Consider the following 23,493-nt stretch of genomic DNA (forward strand, 5'->3'; position numbering starts at 1 on the left):
ATTTTGGAATATTACTCTAGGTTTATGGTTCACAGATTGCATTTCAGATTGATGACTGGTGTTACTGAAATGTATGAACTGGCCGAATGACAAGGAAATAAAGAATGGCTAGAGTCAACATGTATTTTAATAAGTTTTAACCAAATGAGTCTATGCATCATTTCCAAATCCATTTAACTGCTTTGCAGTTATAAATGCAAACAGGGATTAAATACTCTCTAAAAATTTCTAAAGACGTTTAAGATGGTATAAAAAGCCAAAAAGAGAATATTGCAGAATCACCTAGGTGCTTACTATCTGTCCTAACCAAAAAAATAGTATGCAATGGTTTTATTTATAAAGTTCTTCCTCTCTCCAAGCAGAGCACTCAGAAGACAGTGCTGTGAAAATACTATTGTGTCATGAGATTAAGTTTATAGTGTTTCAGTCATCAATTTGGAATTCCCTTAATCAGAACACCACAAATGGCAGAGGCACAGTGTATGAGTAAGAGCTATTAGCATGGTTTTCCATTCGATTTTTTTTCTGCCACTCATGTCCTATTCTGGATGACGGTAAATTTTTCTCTGGATGTTTTCTAGTCCAAGAAAAATCACCCTCTTCAAAATTATCAATGACTCTTAATTTTTTTTTCACCAAATACTTAAGCACACGTATTTTGACAATACTTTTTGACTAATTAATGAAAATGAATAAATTTAAATCAAATGCTCTCTAGGAATCCCCAGGCTTCTATAATGAGTCCACTGTAAAATCATTTTTTAGAAATACAAGATTTTACTAACTACACATCTGCAATAGAATAACTAGATTATCCACCCAATGCTAAACCCATAAAAAAAAAAAAAAGGTGAAATTTAACAGAATTTCTAAAACTAGGGGAGGAAACTTTTTCTAAGGTATCATTAGAAAAGATCATCTTTTTAAGAGGCTGTTTAAGAAATCAAACTTAAAAACTAGATTAGAAATGCAAGTCCTGATAAAATAAGAAGTGGTTTAAAAATGCAGCATGAATATAAAAATAAAAAATTCAAATTATATGTTGATATCTAGTAAAAAAATTCAGTTAGAAAACTTTTTCTTTTCTTGATGTTTTTTTTTTTTTTGAGACAGAGTCTCGCTCTGCCACCCAGAGTGGAGTGCAGTGGCGCGATCTCAGCTCACTGCAACCTCCACCTTTTGGGTTCAAGTGATTCTCCTGCCTCAGCCTCCCGAGTAGCTGGGACTACAGACACCGCCACCACCCTTGGCTAATTTTTGTATTTTTAGTGGAGACGGGGTTTCACCATGTTGGCCAGGCTGGTCTCAAACTCCTGGCCTCAAGTGATCCGCCCACCTTGGCCTCCCAAAGTGCTGGGATTATAAGCGTGAGCCACCGTGACCAGAAAACTTTTGAGTGAGTATTCTTTGGGTAGGTTCTTAGATTTCTAATACAGACTTTGAGTTGTTTTAGGTGCTGATAAAAAGCATATACACATATCGTTTTTGTAACTAAATGACTACATGTTTTAAATTAAATTATATTTTACCCTCAACAGTTTTGAATATTTAGCATTTCTTCTCAAGTAGCCCAAAAAGTTATGCTTCAGTTGAAGATACAGTTTCAAATCTAATCAAAATGGGGCTAATACAATTTTAGGACATCAGAGCACTAAGCAGGTTCCTCTATTTTCAGCAGTATAGAACAGACAAAATACTAACATGTGGTTTCACATGTGCCTACCTGTGGTAGTATTCTTATATTTTCTTGTTCACAAGAAGTACTTAAAATGCAAATTCCTTGGCTAAGTATAAAGATTTATATTTTGCTGGTCTGGGGTGGGAACCCTGGATGCCACTACGTTGTTCACATAGTAAATGTCAATAAACATTACCTACAAAATTTCTGAGTGTCATCCTTAGACCAACAGCATTGGTGTCACCTGCAAACTTATTAGAAATGAGTCATGCCCAGATATAACAAATAAGAAATTCTGAGGATGGGGCCCAGGAAACTGTTTTAATAAATTCTACCAGTGATTCTTCTTTCTATCACCATATTACAGCTTTAATTATTTTTCTTTGGTATTTGACACCCTAGCTAGGAACTGGTTATGTGCTATGCAACATGATGGACAAATTCCAGGTTAGTGATATATATTAGAACCAGCATTTTCATGCCATCTTGAAGGCCAGGGGTTGTCCTCTGGCAAATATGTGCCAATTTTGAGGCGTATAAACTGTTCTATATCTTGATATCTTGAAGTCCTTCCTAAGGACCTAAAATTACATGCCTTGAGCTGGAGTTAAATTTGCCTAAGCTAACATCATGTGGTTAAAACATGCTTTTCTGTTTTTGCTTTTTCCTTTTAGGAGACAGGGTGTTCCTCTGTCACACATGCTGGAGTGCAGTGAGTGGTGTGATCATAGCTCTTTGCAGCCTTGAACTCCTGGGCTCATGCAATCTTCCCACTCCAGCTTCTGGAGTAGCTGAGACTACAGGTGCATGCCACCATACCTGGCTAATTTTTGTATTTTTTTGTAGAGACAGGGTCTTGTTACGTTGCACAGAGTCATCTTGGACTCCTGGGCTCAAGTGATCCTCCTCTGTCCTCCCAAAATGCTAGGATTACAGGTGTGAGCCACCTTGTTCAGCCTAAAACATGCTTTTCAATGACAGGCTGGAGTGTAGTGGTGCGATCTCAGCTCACTGCAACCTCTGCCTCCTGGGTTCAAGCAATTCTCCTGCCTCAGCCTCCTGAATAGTTGGGATTACAGGTATCTGCCACCATGCCTAATGTTTGTATTTTTAGTAGAGACGGGGTTTCACCATGTTGGTCAGGCTGGTTTTGAACTCCTGACTTCAAACGATCCACCTGTCTCAGCCTCCCAAAGTGCTAGGATTATAGGCATGAGCCACCGTGCCCAGCCTCATTTGTTTTTTTTAAGCCAGCATTCATCCAGAAAATACAGTCTGTACCCTTGCTTCAACTATAGAAATATAATATAAATAAATTTAGCAAATGATACTTCCTCAAACTTGTTTCCTTTTTTCCTCCTATTATCTCTACTCTGATTTCCTTTTACTGTGATTTTTCTATGTTCTTAAATATTTATGAATCTCACTCTTTCTCTCAACTGTATGTTTTAAAGTTTCATCTAGTTTTAAAGATCTCACCATTGTTACTACCATCTCATTTTTCTTATTTGCTCTATTTACCAGTGATGGATATTTAGCTAGGCTATCTCCAAATCCCCACTACCACAAACTATGCAGCTACAAAGATTATCTCCTCAAAGATCTGTTTAAAAATTCCCCTGAGTGCTGGGTCAGAGGGATTAAACACTTCTGATTTAATTAACTATTGACGATTTACAGAATGACACTATCAGTTTACACTGGCATCGTAAGTACACAGATGTCTACACCATACCCAACACTTGGCATCAGCAAACTTTTAAATATTTGTCATTTTGATGGGTGAAAAATTGTATCTCATTTACATTCATTTTTTTTCTGATTACTAGTGAATTTGTCTATCTTCTCATCTACCTCTCAGCACTTGGCTACCCTTTATTTAAATTGTTAGTATCTTTTATCTATTTTTTAGAAGCTATTTTTCTTTGTTTCTGTTAACTTATAGGGGTTCTTAATATATTACAGGTATTATTCCCTTTTGGTTTTAAAAGTTCCAAAGCTGACATCTGACTTTTAACTCTGTGTATAGTTCTTTTAACAGAAATCCTTAATTTCGATGTAATCAGACCCACTAAATTTGAACATTATGTTGTATGATCCCTATGATGTAACTATTCTCCAAAATTGCTACTATTCACTTTTATTTATATATTTATTTTCAGATAGAGTCTCACTCTGTCACCCAGGCTGGAGTGCAGTGGCACAATCTTGGCTCACTGAAACCTCCGCCTCCCGGGTTCAAGCGATTCTCCTGACTCAGTCTCCCGAGTAGCTGAGACTATAGGTGTCCACCACCATACCACCTAATTTTTGTAATTTTAGTACAGGCAGGGTTTCACCATGTTGGCCAGGCTGGTCTTGAACTCCTGACCGCTCAAAGTGCTGGGATTACAGGCATGAGCCACTATGCCCAGCCTACTATTCACTTTAAAGTGTTATATTTCTTATTTAGGTCTTTAATCCTTCTAGAGTTAGCCTTTGCATATAAAGTAGAAGGTAGGGCTCTAGTTTTCTTTTTTTCCAAATAGCCAGTACTCCTATTAAATGTAAGTAATCATCTGCTTTAAGCAACCTCACGACCTAATTGTGCCACATCATATACCAAGTTGTCAAATAGACATGAATCTGTCTGAGATTACTCATTTATACCAATCTATTTGCCTTTCTTTTGCTAGCATTATGTTGTTGTTATTAGTATAATTTTACAGTAACTCTCAATTAACTTGTAGGTCTAGTGTTCTTTCCTTCTTCTTTTCTGTCAAAACTGATTCAGCTAATCCTGGACTTGTATTGGTCTATACTAACTTTAAAATGAGTTTGTCAAGTTTCTTAAAAAAAAAAAAAAAGATTTTTGAACAGCAGACACTGATGTGCTTTAGAGAAAACAGGCATTACTAGGTTAAGCCATATATTAATGACAATCTTTTATTTTCTAATAAACTTATATTCTTTTCCCATGAAGGTTTTATACATTTTTAATTAAGTTAATTTTTGTTAGACTATTTTGAAGTGGATTTCTCATGATAAACGGCAGGAGTTAGAAATCTATGGCTCACAGGCCAAATCCAAGCTTGCCATCTACTTACAAATAAAGTTTTATTGGAACACAGGCATTGCCATGTCTTGACATGATGTCTAAGGCTGCTTTCATACTACATCAGCAGTTACAGTTAACAGAGACCATATGGCCCACAAAGCTGAAAACATTTAAAAAAAGACTGCTGATCTCTCGGTATAGAAAAAACAACTGCTTTTTATAAATTAATCTTATATTAGACAACCTTGCTGAATTTTCTCAGTTCTAGTAGTTTGCTGACTGTTTTGGAATTTATACAAATGACTATATCATATACAAATAGTGAACTTTATGTCTTCTTTCTTATCTCCTACTGTTATTTAAATTGTGCTAAAAATTTCTCAATGAAATTTAACTTTTGCTATAGACTTGAGGTATATAGGTTCTGTTAAGTTAGAATTTCCCTTTATTCTTAGTTTTCTGAGAATCTTTTCATATACAGCTGCAAATCTTTTTCTGTATTCTAGTAAATTATTTGGCAATTTACAACATACTGCTACATAGTACTTCTTACATTTTAGAGGGAATGGATGTTTAACTTTTCTATGCTTTAATATATGGCATCCTTATTAAACTAGTAGATCCAGTGAAAAATGGGACTCTTGATTGTACTTTTGTACATCTCTAGTACAGCACCTGCATTCACCAATATTTATTGCATGAATATGGTGTGTTGGGTATTACATAGGAAACTGTGTTTTTTTTAACCCAAAGCCAAGTACTACAGTTGTTGGAATAAATAAAAATGAAATAAAAATGATATTGTGTTATTAGGGAATAAAAGAAAATATAAAATTAGTCTTATCTTTTGGGCAAAAATCGTCATTTTGAGTAGAAAAGATTTCTCAATCTTTAGAACTCATGGTTTTTTTTAAAAAAATATTAATCCACAAACAATTTTGTAATTTCAAAAATAATTTAAAGATAAAGCAAGTACATAGCAATCTAAACATTTAGGAAACAACAGTGGTTCTGCTTTGAAGACTAAAAGTAAATGTCACAAAAAATATTCCCATCTAAACCTTCATCAGTTATTAAATCTACATAATTCAGCCCACATGCTTTTAATATTAACATCTTCTTAATAAAAGTTCTACTTTTATACTAAGTTCTACCCTTGTACTACATCCAACTAAGTAGGGTAAGAATAAAAATCACTTCCATGTAATTAACATATGGGTGCCTTCTCATGATATCTTTAAATGAAAAAAAAAAAAACCAAAAAACTTCACATAAGATAAAAAGGATAGAAAACCACTTATAAAAGGTACATTGTGGTTTTATTTTATTTAATTTATTTGTTTTTTGGAGAAAGTCTCACTCTGTTGCCCAAGCTGGAAGTATAGTGGCACGATCTCAGCTCACTGCAACCTCTGCCTCCCGGGTTCAAGCGATTCTTGTGTCTCAGCCTCCCAAGTAGCTGGGATTACAGGGATGCATCACCACTCCCGGCTAATTTTTGTATTTTTAGAAGAGATGGGGTTTCACCATGTTGGCCAGGCTGGTCTCAAACTCCTGACCTTGTGATCTGCCTGCGTTGGCCTCCCAAAGTGCTGGGATTACAGGCATGTGCCACTGCGCCCAGAGGGTGCATTGTAGTTTTAAATAAAATAAAGTAGCAGACTTTTTACTTGCTTGGTTAAAATGCACTGAATTGTTATTAATTTTATTTAAAAAATCATTAAGAATTTCAAAATACAGGTTTACAATCCCTTATCAGAACATCTGAAATTCCAAAGCTCTGAAAATTTGAAGATTTTTACACAGTTCATTTGGTGGCAACCTAACCTGAACCGATATAATGCTATTTATAGTCCTTATTTATCCCACTTAGTGTGAATATGTGCTGAAAAAATATTAATGTGTTTGATTATAAAGTGTCCTTTTGCAGAAACAGAAACATTACAGTAATAGGGGGGACATGTACCATATTACTTCTTAAAGCTGTGAGAAGTCTGAACACAACTGGCCTTGTGTTTTGATAATGGAGTACAGATCTATTAGTTCTAAAACAGCTAAAAAGATTCCTAATTCTTCTTTCATTTACCCTCGAAAATACATCATATACTCCTCTATTCGTTATTTTTTATTTTAAAACTTTCATTTGAATAAATATATTACTTTCACATCAGATTCATTTTGATAAAGAAATATTTTAAGATACTTTAAAAAAGCACAAAAAGCTTCAAAAAATTAAACAAATATTTAACGATTTGACTGTATTAGACAATGCAACTTTCTTATTTATACCATATATTTATACTATGCCTTAAGATATTTGAATTGGAAGCTTTTAAAATAGTAACATATTAATTAAGAGCAAATGTAGATAGCTTGTATACTAAGAATAAAATACTCAAAGATAAAGAAGGCACGAATTTCTGCAATACACAACTAGGTTCTTCTATCACTGTGGATTTGATTATCTAACATCAAAGGCTTCAAAATCATACAATAAGCCCATAAGAAGTGGCAGCACTTACTTAGGAGTAGAAGGACCCCTTGGCCATGTTCCATCTTCATTTTTCTGTTCTATCACTAATACCTGCAAATATGACACAATAAAAGGGTGTTTTTCCATAACTCTGAATTTAAAATAACTTTAGAAGATAGCTGGGTAAACTAAGAAACTAAAGTAACTCTGTGATTATATAAAGCAAAACAGTAGACAAGGTGAATAGGTAATCTGCATTTCGATTCCAAAGCTAGGCAGGGGAGACTAAAAGACTTCAAATAACAAAAAAATCAGTAATGATAGTGAGAAGGAATTGTAGAAGATAAACTGTAAAGAAAACCACTGGTTCCATGACTTTAAGTATAAGAAAACATAAACCAAGTAAACAGAATATAAATTCCTTGAATTCAGAGAATACATTTTCTATTTGTATTTGTAGGTTGTAACAGAGAACTCTGTAAATAAGAGATGCTCAATAAATGTTTGCAGCTGTTAAACACACTGACATAGGATCTTGGCTAACTTATTTTTATGTAAATGCAGACGAAGGGTGACAGATAATTCCAAATTACAGATTATGTAGAATTTATTTGGGGTTTTGAAATTAGTGTGTATTTACATTATCACCATGGAAATTATAGAATCTTTAAATATACAAATGATAGAATCCCATTTATGAGAATCAGACTGAAGTTCTCCGTTACAGCATGGATGAGGCAGACAGAAAACACCTCTAATAAATAAAAAGTATAGGCTTTGGCAGAGCTATACTTTATTTTAAAACACCCTAAAATCTTTCCTTGTATCTTCCAGTCTGATAAGTCTTTCTTCTAGTTTTTGCTACGGATTAGTCTGTGCAAAGAAGAAAAACTTAGCAAAAATAATTAAATTAGCAAAGGAAATATGTGATAATACCAATAAAAAGTTAAAATATACAATTTCCATGGAAAAACTGTAATACAGACAATATGACTTGAAGTAAATCCAAGGCATTACAAATTTGAATACATTTCATTTACTGTTTCATTAACTCTTTTTCTTAAAGTCGCAATTTCATAACCTACTCTACTCGCACTTAAGCAATATATTCTTGTGAACTACACGTTTCCAGGCCATTTATAAATTGGCATTTAGATCCTAGCTATGTAAAATGTAAGCATGTTTCAGAGTATATGTAACAAACAATAAAATGTTGATTTTAAAAACATTCATGAAACTTTGTTGTTAAAAGAGATGCTAATTAAAATATTAAAGTTAGCTTTAAAAAATCTATTATTTCACACATTAAAAAGTGTATTTGTACCATATAAAAAATAAGTGTACCATGTACCTAATATACTGATCCCTTCCTTCACATTCCTCTCCCTACCTACTAGAGACAAGTAATCACTGTCTCAATTTTCTGATTTTCATTCTGATGTAGTTTTGTAATTTTTTAAAAGATTTACAAAGTAGAATTTAGTGAGTGATTTTTAACTTCTCAAGAATGTTTTGCTTTACCACAATTTATATAAGAGTAACAGTTACAGATAAACTGTATGTATAAATATATATATAAACTTTACAATCATTTGAGGACTTAAGTCAGTTTTAAAACAAGAGATTTTAGCTATAGGAGATTTCAAAGTTATGCATATAATATAATTATTTAACCATAATGCCTTAATTCCTAACAGTATTTATACTTAAAATTCCATGTTTTAAAAACCATAAATACTAATGCTGAAGGCCATCAGAAATATTAAAATTCAGTCCTTTATTCAAGTGTATCCTTTTCTGAATAAAATTTTGTTATAGTTAAAACTTTAACTCCAAATAAAAATATTTTTGAAAAGATTTCAAAATTCAAATTAAACCCACACAAAAAGGAGAGAAGAAATGCCTCACATTTTGGGAGACAAACGATTCAATAATATGTCTTTATTTTCTAATGAGGAAACCTTTCAATTTAAGTATTAAAAAAAAAAAAGGTCCAGGAGAGGGTTTAGTTCATTTATCTTCTCTGGCTGAAGAATTATCATAGTCTGAAAAATTTAATGAATATTCTTTGAAACATTCCTGTTTTTAAAGATCAAGTCCTTAAGGATATTTAATCTTATTAAATTATTCTCTCATCTGCCATCTGATAAATGCTTACCTATCAAGAACATAAAATTATTTAACTTCTCTAAGTCTCAGTTTTCTAATGTACATGATGAAAAGAGTAACATTCATTTCAAAGGATTGCTGAGAAGGTTTAAAGAAAGAATTCTACAGATTTCAAATTGTACTTTTGGAGCTACCTCAAGGCCTAATGGATGAAAACCAAGGAGAGAGGTTATGTCTACTGGAACACAGAAAGAGACAGCTGGCTACATAAAAGGGCAGTGTTGGCTCATCAGTGGATTTCCAAGGTCCACACTTCAGGCTTCCACCAGCTACATCTCCCTTTTAACTGTAATACATACTGGATTTTGTAAGATTTCTCTTAAGAATATAATGACTAAAATAAATCTGAAAATCACTGTATTTTGACAGCCTAGTACAATTCTTGACACACAGTAGGTATTTACTAAAAATTAATTTCCCTCACTTTCTCTAAATTTTTCCACAACTCAGAATCATATTATTGATGTTAACAGTAATTTTTAAATAAAACAAAAAAAATCTTCCATTTACCAGAGCACCAGGCATGTTAGGTTCTGAAAACAAAAATAGGGTACAAAGTCTAACCAAAACAAGGACCTCATAGTCTGGGGAGATTAATATATACAAATAACTAAAGCATATAATGAACGATACAAAACATATACATAAATCTTTGTGGAAGTTAAGGAAGCAATTTTTTCTCCAAAGTAGAAACATCCTATACCTCAACTGATACTGAGAGAAATAGGGAAGGCTGAATAGATGATGTGACATTTGAGCTAGAACCTGAAGGATGAACATTCTGATACGGCTAGCCTACATGATGGTATGGGATGGTTAATTTGATTATATGGATGGTTAAAAGGACTTTTTGCTGGATGAATACAGGGACTCCAAAGACATGTACATCATCAGGCAGATGGAATAACACATTGGAAAGCACAAGAGTATGGAACAGCATAGTGTGTTCAGGGAACTATACGCAGCTCAGTTTGGTACTGCTTGAGTATAAACCACAAAACAAAGATAATCTAAAGATGATGGAAGAGTAGGTAGGAGGTTAAACCATAACTTGCATGCTGGCTTAAAGTGCCTGGACCTAATTATTAAGGAACCAGGAAAAGTTTATGAAAGGAAGACAGTGAACTTTACATTTTAGAATGAATATTCTGGCAAAAACAAGACTGTCCTACTGTTACCTGCTAATAACAGAAAAACAAAGGAAGAAAGATTGAGCAGACATACAAGAGCCTGGAGATAGAGGAAGGGTTGAGAATGGAACACAGAGATTACTTCAAGAGATAGAAGGTAGAATCAGTAGGACTTGCTAACTGTAACTAAACCTCTTCATTTCTCAACACTTTAATTTATTTGGATTACACCATTAGAAAAATACCGGCCAGGCACAGTGACGCACACCTGTAATCCCAGCACTTTGGGAGGCTGAGGCGGGCAGATCACGAGGTCAAGAGATCGAGACCATTCTGCCCCTTCCTGGCCAACATGATGAAACCTCATCTCTACTGAAAAGACAAAAATTAGCTGGGTGTGGTGGCGCACGCCTGTAGTCTCAGGTACTCAAGAGGCTGAGGCAGGAGAATCACTTGAACTTGGGAGGCAGAGGCTGCAGTGAGCCAAGATTGCATCACTGCACTCCAGCCTGGGAGACAGAGCGAGACTCTGTCTCAAATAAACAACAAAAAAGTCAAATTGGGAGCTGACACCTTTCAACAAGGGCTGGCAAACTAGAGTTCACTTAGCCTGCTGCACATTTATATGAACAGTTTTATTAGAACACAGCCATACTCATATATTGATGTATCATTTATGCTTGTTTTTGTGTACTACAATGGCAACATTTTAGATGCTACTTTGTGGCCTGCAGAGAACTGCAATTTGTAACAAAGAAATGTGTAAATAAGAGATGCTCCCTATATGTTTACTATTTGGTCTTTCACAGAAAGTTTGCTGCCCCACCTTATAATATTAGCTGGGATTTTTTTCTCATTAAAAATGATTTCTTTTTAACAAGTAGATTATTCCCAAGTTCAAGAAGGGAATCAGAAGTCAGAGTCAGTAACCAGCAGGGAGAGACAAGAGATGAGTTTAGAAAGAGGAAACCAGAAACAGCAGAGCCCATATATATTGCCAGGATATTGATTAAAGTTTGTGAATCCAAAAGCCTTCATGTATAGTACGCTTAAAATAAACAATACCTGTCCTTGGTATAAACCAGCATCCTGAATGGTGCTGTCTGGTTTATTCAGTGGTTCAAATGTATTACTCATGTATTTGTTCCACAATCTGGTCTCCTTTTCATCTGGAATATTGAAGATTTTTCTTATTTCCTTTTCAATTGTATCTAGATTTAAGGAGGAAAGATATATAAATATAGTATGTATTTCAAAATGTACCACATATAGCTAAATGTCACCAGCATAAAAATTCTAAATTTAAAATACTAATAGAAAATCAAGACTAAATATGTAATAAATCTATAAAACACAAACCAACAAAAGGGTTTTTGAGACCGAGTGTGCTTTTTATGGAAAAAATGGTATTTGTACGCCAACAAATTACTTGGGGAATTTAAAATCTCAAAAGTTAAGAGTTCAATCACCTAACGTTAAAATATAATTTATGATACACAGGATAAACTTTAACTTTTAACATATTATAATTAAAATATTTTCTCAGGAGATGTAGGAATTAAAGTATGATTAAGAGATGTTACAGGTGGAAAATTTTTTAAGTATCACATAAGCAATTTAAAAATAGTTTATATTAAACTGAGCAGCTAACGAGAATATATGGACACAATAAAAAAGAAAGTGCCTTGTTTGAAGGGATGTCTGTATTCACCAAAATTTAGTATTTTCAAGGTAAAGCCATATCTTTTTCTGAATTTCTAAATCAATTTACTGAAATTTCATCCAGTTCTGGTTAATAACTTGCCTAACCAACTCAAGAAAATAATAATCAAAATATTTTATGATATATGAATACAGAATACTTTTAAATTGTAGAATAGTTTATTAGTTTTGAAAAAAATTATAAAATATTAAACTTAATAATATATGTTCTCTGAAGAAATATGAAAACCTACATCTATCTTACATAATTTTGTCCAATAATACTATCTACTTAGCAGCTAATGTTTTGTGATAGTCTTGTAGTCAGTGAGGTTTTGATAAGGGCATTAAATCAGTAGAAAAAAAGGCACTAATTCAAAATATCAACAGCATTATCTCAAAACTTAAAGCAAATCACCCAGAATATTTAAATAATTACATAAAATAAATATATTCTTAGTACCTGTATTAGTCTGTTCTCACATTGCTATAAAGAACTACCTAAGACTGGGTAATTTACGAAGAAAAGAAGTTTAATTGACTTACAATGCCATGGGTTGTACAGGAAGCATGGCTAGGAGGCCTCAGGAAACTTAAAATCATGTTGGAAGACGAAGGGAAAGCAAGCACATCTTATCATGGCAGAGCAGGAGAGAGTGCGAAGGGGGAAGTGCTACACACTTTTAAACAACCCTATCTCATGATAACTCATTCACTATCACAAGAACAGCAAGGGGGAAATCTGCCTCTATGATTTAAACACCTCCTAGGAAGCACCTCCTCCAACATATGGGGGAGTACAATTTGACATGAGATTTGGGTGGGAATACATAGCCAAGCCTTATCAGTACTGCTTTCTATTTTGGCAGGGTTGTCTTTTTTTCTTTTTGCTCTTTTTATTAAAGTGAACGTATATACAGAAACATGCACTAATCATCAGTATCTTGTGATAAATTTCCAAAGTGGACATACCCATGTAAACTGCACCAAGTTCAAGAAACAAAACACTACCTAGGAAGGAGGATAAAAGAAGAAGCCAAGGAAGAGAGCTATTTTAATCTTTCTATAAAAATGAATAAATTTTTCCTGAGGGCAGAAATAATTTTTGCTCTTGGCAAAAATACTAAAAATACTGACAAATATAAATAAAATGTCTACCTAGATACAACCACTGTTGACATTCTGATATTTCTTCTGGATGTTTTTTCTATTAATACAGGCATCTGTGTACATAATATATTATAAACAAATGTGGAAATTTCCTCGAGTTTTGCGATCTAATTTACATATGGGGGAACATTACAGGCGTAGGAGTAGTAACGCAAAAGCCTTGAGGTGCAAATGTGCTTGGCATGTTTTAGAATAGCCTGGTACATCAATGTGGCTGAAGTAGAATATGTGATGTAGAAATAAGACTATAAAGGTACTTCTGCAGGATTATATACACTTCTGTGAGCTATCAAAGTATTTATATTTTAATCTGAGCAAAAAAGGAAGCTATTGAGGAGCTGGGAAGAGAAGTGGCATATGACTGACATTTTAAGTGTTCACTTTTGCTGCTAGTGAAGAACAATGCAGAAGGTCTGATAAGGTTTGGCTCTGTGTCCCCACCCAAATCTCATGCCGAATTGTAATCCCCAGTGTTTGACGAGGCACCTGGTGGGAGATGACTGGATCATGGGGTCAGATTTCCCCCTTGTTGTTCCCGTGACAGTGAGTGAGTTCTCACGTGATCTAGTGGTTTGAAAGTGTGTAGCACTTCCCCCTTTGCTCTCTCTTTTGCTCTGCCATAGTAAGATGTGGTTGCTTCCCCATTTGCCTTCTACCATGAGTGTTAAGTTTCCTGAGGCCTCCTAGCCACGCTTCCTGTACAGCCTATGGAACTGTAAGTCAATTAAACCTCTTTTCTTCATAAATTACCCAGCCTCCAGTAGTTCTTCATAGCAGTGCGAGAATGGACTAACTCAAGGTCAGAGGTGTGTAACTAGGCTACTGCAGCAATCCTAACCAAAGTGGTAGCAATGGAAGCAGTGTTAAGTGGTCCAATTGAGAATAAATTCTGAAGGAATTGCTAAGAAGATATGCTGCTAGATTACATGAAGGGTGAGAAATAAAGGAATCAGAAATGATTTTTGGCCTAAGCAATTGGAAGAGCAAAAGTGGGAATTATGGAGATAAGGAAGAATGACAGATCCTCAGGTTTTTTGGGAAAGGGAGCTTAGTTTTATACCTGATAGTCTTCTTGAGAAGCCTGTCAGATATACAAATGAAGATATGGGATAGTTCAAACTGGAATTATGGGAGACTTTAGGGCAGGACCTATCAACTTAAAAGATATCAGCAAGTGGAAAATATTTAAAGCCAGGAGAACAAAAGAAATCACCAAGGAAAGGAGGGCTGGGAGAATATGGAGACACTGATATTTTGAGATAAAGAATATGAAGAGGGTTTTGCAAAGGACTCCAACAAGATGCAGCCAGTGAGAAACTGTACCCAGCAAGCCATGTGAAGAGAAAGTGCTTCTAGATGGAAAAGTAGTTTATCTGTGTTGTACTTTGCTGACAGGTCAGGAAAATGGAAGATTTCTATATATTACCACTGGATTTGTCAATGGCAAGATCATGAGAGACTATGACAGAAGTAGTACCAATGGAGTGGTAGGTTTCGATGTCTAATATAGTGGGCTGAAGAGAAAATGGGAGCAGGAAAGTGGTGACCAGAACACAGGATGCTAAAATTGAGATTTGGCAAGTGCAGTTACAGATAACAACAGTCTAGGGTTTAACTATAATAATTGGTGGCTGAGTTTGGGTACAGGTTAAGATCACTGAAGTTGAGAATGGTCAAAGGACTGACAGTGTGTGCTTATTTTTCCACGTATTAATTCAATTATACTAGCCAGTTAATGAAAAGTAAACAGAGGTAGAAAAATAATACAGGTTACTCACAAAAATTAGAAATTAAAAAAATATTAATATAGGTCATAGAAATTAAATATTTTTCAAGAAGTTTTATGTTTTTAGTAGTTAATCTTAAAGGAAAATAAAACTATTATTTTATCTCTCTTACTTGAACATGCTCAATGTTCAAATATATCAATTTTGGCAGAAAATATTTGAGGGCAGAAGATTTTGGCCCTGATAGGTAAATCATTTAGATATGGCCTATGGCCTGCTATCATTTTTACTATATATCAATGTAAGTAGTACTAGCTGAAAACAAAATATTTTATTAATTTGGTAACAAGAGAAAACAGACACTTATACTTCCTAATTCTGTTTATAAAATTTATATAGCTGTATTTCACATACATAGCTATTTTAATCATTTTCAATCAAGATTTCTTAAAAGACCATAGGGGAAAAATATATATGCATCTTAAGTTTCTTAAGCAAATTCTGTGTTTCAAAACCCATTTCCTTTAGAAAAACAAAATCAGCCCAATTAATATCTCCAAAACGAATATTCCTTTAGCATACACAGATTGTGTAAGGCAGTAATTGAGAGATGAGAGTTTAAGAGCTCTGCTTATGAAGTTAAAGTACTAGCTCTACCACTTGGTACCAGCGTGAATTGAGGTAGATTCTAAATTTCAGTTTCATTATCTATAAGAGGAAGATACTTGCTTGCTTAACTTTAAACAAGAAAATTCCTGTAAAGTGCTTAAAACATAGTAAATATTCAATAACTGTTAATCTGTATGATAACCATAATTATGAAGTGTCTAAAATTCCTGACTTGACAAATTACAATTTTTGCAAACCTTTTTGCTTAAAAAGAAGACTCATTCTAATACAGACTTTCAAACTGTTTAAACTAAGAGCTACAGTAAGAAACTGTGACCCAGGACATACACATGTATGTTGATATTTTGTATTCTAATATCTCCCATTCAATTTTCTTTACTCCCAAAACTGTTTAATGAACCACCAAAATATCAACAATCCAGTTGGAAAAACAATGATTTAATACAGTAAGAAATTATAGCTATGCAAAAATTGGGTTCATACAGAATGTTAAAGTATATATCCAATTTATCTAGCATTTTAAAGTATTAGTATATTAATCTATGTTGACTAAAATCTATGCTAGATTGTAAACTTTTTGAAGCAGTGAACCTTTATAAAGTATACATCTTTGTGACAAATTCTTACACAGTTCTTATCATGAGAACCCATAATGCTTGTTTTGAATTCAGAAATTAAATCAGTTGCTGATTTTCCTGAATTTCAAAATACTTAGTATAATAATGTTCTAAAATAAGATTTCTGATGGTCTCATATTTATATATAATTTTCCTATCAAAATGAGGTAGGGAGAGAAGTAAATACCAAACTTTAAAAATAACTAGAAAACATTATTTTAAGAGGTAGCCTCTCATTTATATTCCAATTGGCTACAAATTTCAGAGACGACTCTGAATTAATTTTAACAGATTACCCTTGTTAAATTTATAGACTCTTCTCATGTACATACCCATATGATTAAAATAATTTTCATATGTTGAAAACTTTGTTTTTAATATGTAGAAATATCTTATTTTCCTAAATATATTCCATAAATCTGGAAATTCAAAAGTCAAGCAATTTATCTGTAATAATAATTATTATAACATTTATATATGAAATTCCTTATCTTTTAAGCATTCATTTTAGAAAGATGAGTCTATGAGCTTTTTTTTTTTTTTGAGATGAGGTCTCACATTGTCACCAGGCTAGAGTACAGTGGCATGGTCTCGGTCTACTGCAGCCTCCACCTCCCGGGTTCAAGCAATTTTTTTGCCTCAGCTTCCCAAGCAGCTGGGATTACAGGCACACGCCCACTACACCTGGCTAATTTTTGTACTTTTAGTAGAGATGGGGTTTCACCATGTTGGCCAGGGTGGTCTCGAACTCCTTACTTCAGGTGATCCACCCGCCTAAGCCTCCCAAAGTGCTGGGATTACAGGTGTGAGCCACCGCGTCCGGCCAACTATGAGCTTATTGAAACTTAATCTCGGATTTATAAATGTTCTAGCTAAATGAAGAGGGGAGAATAAAGAGTCATAACATAATGCTGTATTTTATTTGATGCAAACATTAGGATTAACCAACCACTGAGTACTTGAATAATGCTACTATTTCATAAAAAATATGGGTTAAAAGGATTTTCCTGCTGTGAGGTGGATAAGTGGTGAAAGAAAGCCAAATGCACTTAATGAAATTCAGAAATACTTTCATTTACTTTAATGACTGGTTCCAACAGGGAAATCTTATGCCGTGCTATAATTCATAAATTTGCTAATCCTCTTCCATGCTGGGTTCTAAAAGTTATGTGTCCTTCTTCACTGTTCATTTGTATTTTGTAAGATCAATGTTATCACCATTAATCTTGTTTTACAACTTCATTTGAAATTAAATACTGTAAAATTTTTTGAGTTGTTTTATGAAACAGAAAGTATGTAATTTTTATTAAATTCATAATCATTTATTTAAAAAAATATTTTATTCAGTATATTCTTTACCTAAAATTAAAACTGTCTTTTAAATAGAAAGAAAACAATTTATATAAATTTTAATATACAGAGAGAATTAAGTCCACTTATATTTGAGACTTACAACTGCTTATGCCACTCATTAATTTGAAAAATCAATGTGTCAAAATAACGCTAAGCCTGCTGCCTCAGCTACTTACCTGTATTTATAGAATAAAATAATAAACTAGGAGAAAAAAGGAAATAACCCATTTTAATTTTCCATGCTACCTTACCAAGATTTAATTAAGTTTTTATTTAAAGGTCTATGTTACAAATGACACACCAGTTGCTAAATAAAAACAACAATTATTTGATGTTTTTTAAAAAAGCAAAATGGCACAAATGTTAAAATTCATTTAATAAATGCAAAAGCATACAAGAAACAATAAATAATTTAACTCTAAGACACTGTATCAAAGCTGGAAATTGAATGTCTATATTTAAATCCTTAAAATGGTTATCATGCAAGCAGCATATAACAAGGATAATTCTAACTAAATATCTAATAGCAATGATTTAAAAACGAGACAGGATCTTGCATTACCTATTGTGTCAGCTTTGCTAAATCTTCGAGTTACAACATTGTTCATGTTTCCATTTTCACATAGCTTCAATTCTGTGAGATATACTTCTACTTTGCAGTGCTTTACAAACATACCCTGTTCAACCACCTAAAATAATGAAACAAAACAAATCAGTGTCACCTATATCAATATATCTCATTCTAATAACAATATATTTAAAGAGACTTTAGAAAACTGCAGATCTCCAGTGAAAAACCAGTCACTATCAAAGCCTGTCAATATATATAAAAAAAGATATTGGATAGTTGAAATTTCAAAAGCAAGAAAGCTTTTTGGAAATTTTGATATTTAAAAGAAAGAATGAATCATGATTTTAAAATATTAAGTGTCAGTTTGGAAAGGCATTCTACTGACCTATGAAGATACACTGGTACACCATAATAATTAATATTCAGCATTTATAATGAGAAAGCTTACCCAAAATGACTATGTGCAAATATATACATATGTTGTTTATACATTCAAATAAATACAGTTCTGAGTGAAGATACAAACATACTTCTCAGAGCTTCTAGTAGTGATCCCAAGCAGAAAACCTTTAAAAAGTTGTTTATACAATTTCAACTCAATGGCTATACTATCACTGTTATGTTAAAATATATCTATTAAAATGATAACTCCAAATTACTGTTGCTAAAATATTCAGCTATGTCTAGGTAACTGATATGTTAGTTTCACCCTACAATGACTTTATTTGACCTTTAACTACACACTTAGTAATTCTATGTAACAATTAAAAGAAAGCTGTTAAGCATGCAAGCCATAAAGCATAAAAAGGAAATACGTATATATTAAGGTCACCTTTTAAATAAGTATAATTCCTTTTGATCTTCTAAAGGTTAACTGTAGGATTTCAGTCATGAATACTGTTTCTGAAAATAGTAATAGGCCTGATATGTGATCCATTAGACAAATATGGCAAAAGGGAGGCTCCAAATGACTGCTGGATATACTCACAAGCTTACATCAATTCAGAAAAGGAGTTTACAAACTTGTCTTTCACTGCATGGAAAAAATTCAAATGCAGTTCATCTAGTATTTACTATCTAATCCAACACACATTTTTATGATACTCTGCCGTACATATTTTTTAATCATGCTTGTTACAATTTTTTTAAACAGGCAGCAGTCTGCACCTCTCCTTCTGCTAATAAATGTAACTTGTTTTGTAAAACCAATATGTTAAACTACTGAGATTTGTTTTAAACCTCTTAAGCTGATTTACTTCATGGTTACAAATGTAATAACATTTAATTGCATAAGATTATGTACCCTAGAACTTAAAGTATTAAACCCCCCCCCCAAAAAAAAAGATTACTTGTAGTTATATTTAAGTAGAGAAACAAGGAATCAAATATTCTTATCAGTCAGTAATTTCTGTACTGAGGCTCAATATCTGAGTAAAATCCTAAAATAAACTACATTAAAGTAGCTACTAATCACTGGTAGTTATTAAAACTAAGGTAAACTGCAGGCCTCATTTTTATGGAAGAAAAAGAAAAATGGAATGACCAACACAAAGCAGGATTAGAGATAAGTACGGTTAAATAACAACCATAAAATAAATCCCCCATTATGATTTATATTGACGTATATACTTTCTAAATAGGCATAGTTTTCTAAAAATGAAAACAGATTTCCATAATACTATAGATATTTTCCTGGAAAGAACCTGGTGACTTAACTGTAAGAGTCATTGTGAAAACAAAATATCAAGAATATTTCAAAATCCACACTACCGGGATTCACAATTTTTCTTACCATTTGTTTCTTCTCTCCTACGTTTTACATTGCTAAAACCTTCATCATCACTACTCAGAATATTGCTACTATATTTATAAGATACTTATTTTACTAATTCCAAAAGTAGTGTATTAACAAGGTGTCATTTTTAAAAATATGAGTTTGTTGTCAAACTATTTGAAAAGTATATGTACTATTAAAGCCTGAAAATAACAGCACCATAAAAAGAAAAATAATAAGCACATTTACGAATCAATGCTATAATTGTCACATGTAGATTATTTGCTTTTATAAAGTCCTTCATGTTTGTTTACATAAAATCTCCTTCCTACCTTAATTAAAAATGTATGCATTGAAAATGATGGTCATGAAGACTAATAGGAAGAAACAAGCTTATAAAAAAAGTAAAGTTTTATTTACCTAATTATTATAACTATTAAAAACCATATTTGAAATAATATTGGAAGGGGGATATTCAGAAATGATAGTTATGTGTCAATATTATAGATGATAGTTATAATGTTTACTCTCAATGAATTATAACACTGTTATATTACCATAAATAAAAAGTGAGTACATGGTGAAATCTGGCTCCTTGTCCAAAATTTAAGACTTATGGACAGGCAAACATATTTTCATTAATTTATAACCATAATGAAGGCAAAGTCTCTTCACTAAGTATTTGAGCTAAATATAAGTTTATAGAGGATTAAAATAAATAATTTCTATTTGTTCATTTTTTTGCTATGAATATTGAGGGCATTTTTTACAAGGCCATTAAACATACTAAATAAACCCAATATAGTCTACTCTTTATATCTGTCTGTGTATGAAAAGTTTCATAGAAACTTTACTTTCATTCCAAGTGCCTTCCTCCCTGAAATGGGAAGAGAAATAAAAGTAATTTCTAAAAAAATCCAGTACTATATAAACAATTTCATAACACCAGGCCTCTAACAGACTGACTTACTCTTTTGTAGGAGCTAGCTTCATTCATTTTAAAAGTATTTGCTGAGTACCTACATTCGGTGCAGATAAACTAGATCTAGATCCTGGAGTCTGAGTGAGAACAGATAACAGTGAAGACAGAGAAGTAGATAAACACAACAAAACTATGAAATCATAGTTCTTAATGTATAAGAAACAAATCCTATATATGTGATATTCCATCCACAAATATTTCAGAGTACTTTCTTCAGAAACAAAGACTCAAACATAACCACAATACCATCATCACACCTAAAAAATTAAAACTCATCAATTAATATCAAATATCCAGTCAAAAGTCAAATTTTTCCTTCTATCTCATTTTTAATATATTGTTTGAATCAGGATCCAAATACAGTCCATATACTGCAATAGACTAATTTGTTTCTTAAGTGTCTTTTAACCTAGAAGTTCTCCATCTTTCCTACTCTTGTAATTTTTAGTTTAGATGACTTCATAGATAGTGACATATACTCACTCTAAACAGGATGCAAATATCTAGTTGCTCCTTTTTTTGTGATGCTGGTGGACATTAAAGCCAATGCCTAGACCCAGTGATGGGCAAACTTATGAACTAAGTTTGGCTAAACTTAGGTTTAGATGGCTAAATGTACCCATCACCTATTTTTGTAAATATTGCTTTACTGGAACACAGCCACACCCATTCATTCATGTCTACGGCTACTTTCATACTCAATTATTAATTATCTAGGGCTGCTTTTATGTCTCAATCAGCAAAGTTTAGTCATTTCAAAAGAGACTAAAGGGTGCATAAAGCTAAAAATATTTACTATCTGGCCCTTTACAGAAAAACGTTAGTGACCTATTCCTCCTACATCTTCAGTCTCTAGACCTTCAGCCTAGATCCATTAACTCATTAAGTCTTCTTTAATTTTACCCAGTAATGTTTCACAATTTTCAATATAGAAAAACACAGTTCTTACTAGGTTTATTCCTAAGTATTTTGACCTGTAAATGTTATTTTAAAATTCAACTTTATTGAGAGACAACCTGTTGAAGGGGAGAAAATATTTATAAGCTATTCATCCAACAGAGGACTAATATCCAGAATACACAAGGACTCAACAACTCAACAGGTAAAAACCAATCCCATTTAAAAGTGGGCAAACGACATGAACAGACATTTCTCAAAAGACAAACAAATGGCCAACGGTGTATAAAAACAGGTTCAACATCACTAATCATCAGAGAAATGCAAATCAAAACCACAATGAGGTATCACCTTACCCAAGCCATAATGGCTATTATTAAAAAGCCAAAGACAACAGATGCTGGTGAAGATGTGGAGAAAAGGGAACACTTATACACTGTTAACGGGAATGTAAACTAGTACAGCCACTACAGAAAACAGAGTGGAGATTTCTCAAAAATCTAAAAATTGAATTACCATTCAATCCAGCAATCCTAGTACTGCATATCTAACCAAAGGAAAAGAAGTTAATATATGAAAGGGATACCTGCACTCACATGTTTATTGTAGCACTATCTACAATAGCAAGACATGGAACCAACCTAAGTGCTCATCAATGAATGAACAGATAAATACGGGTGTGTGTGTGTGTGTGTGTGTGTGTGTGTGTACACATATATATACATATACATAAACAATGGAGTACTATTCAGCCATTACAAAGAATGAAATCATGTCTTTTGCAGCAACATGGATGAAGCTGGAGGTCATTATATTAAATGAAATAAGCCAGGGACAAAATGGCAAATATTATATGCTCTTATTTGTATGTGGAAGCTAAAAAATTTGACCACATGAAGTAAAGAGTGGAAAGATAGGTAACAGACACTGGGAAGGATAAGGAAGGGAGCAGGGAAGGATGAAGGGAACTGGGTTAAAAGTACAAACATACAGTAAGATGGAATAAATTCAATGTTTGAAAGCAGAGCAGGGTGACTATACTTAACAAAAATGTATTGAACTCGGGTGAAGGACATCCTAAATACCCTGACTTGATCACTACTTACTATATATATGTAACAAATTTTCTCATGTACACCATAAATTTGTACAAATAAAACTAAACTTTATTTGTTGCCAATAAAAAACTGGTTTCCCTATACTGCCCTCATATCAGGCAACCTGTTAAATTTACCTATTAATTCTAATTGTTTACCAGTACATATTTTTGGAATTTTAAACCTATAGAATCATGCCTTCTAAAAACACTGACAGTCTTATGTTTTCTTTTTCAAGGTTCACTCTTTTAGTTCTTTTTACTGTATTACCATACTGGCTAAGATTTCTAACACAGTTATTCTTGATTTGGGAAGAACTTTTAATATTTTACCAATAAGTATAATATTTACCGGTGGTTCCTATTCCTAGTTTTCTGAGAGTTTTTTAAAAGATCATACACGGATGTTGAGTATCAAATGTTCTTTCTACATGTATTATTTTTCTTCTTTATTCTGCTAAAATTATGAGTGCTTTTCTTTTTTTTTT

At 33.0% G+C, this 23,493-nt stretch overlaps 1 protein-coding gene across 3 annotated transcripts in view; it reads right to left on the reverse strand.

Annotated features, from left to right (window-relative positions):
* The window catches only part of USP15 (ubiquitin specific peptidase 15), a 148,907-nt gene that overhangs the window by 73,979 nt on the left and 51,435 nt on the right, over positions 1 to 23,493 (reverse strand). For all 3 annotated transcript variants that reach the window (XM_011972927.1, XM_011972926.1, XM_011972928.1), the window contains exons 4-6: positions 18,248 to 18,374; positions 11,553 to 11,698; positions 7,238 to 7,299 (exon numbers count right to left, since the gene is read on the reverse strand). In XM_011972927.1, the coding sequence (XP_011828317.1) occupies positions 7,238 to 7,299; positions 11,553 to 11,698; positions 18,248 to 18,374 (335 nt within the window). The remainder of the gene's footprint in view (positions 1 to 7,237; positions 7,300 to 11,552; positions 11,699 to 18,247; positions 18,375 to 23,493) is intronic.

This window comes from Mandrillus leucophaeus, unplaced genomic scaffold, assembly GCF_000951045.1.
Source record: "Mandrillus leucophaeus isolate KB7577 unplaced genomic scaffold, Mleu.le_1.0 Scaffold132, whole genome shotgun sequence".
NCBI classification, from domain to species: Eukaryota; Metazoa; Chordata; class Mammalia; order Primates; family Cercopithecidae; genus Mandrillus; species Mandrillus leucophaeus.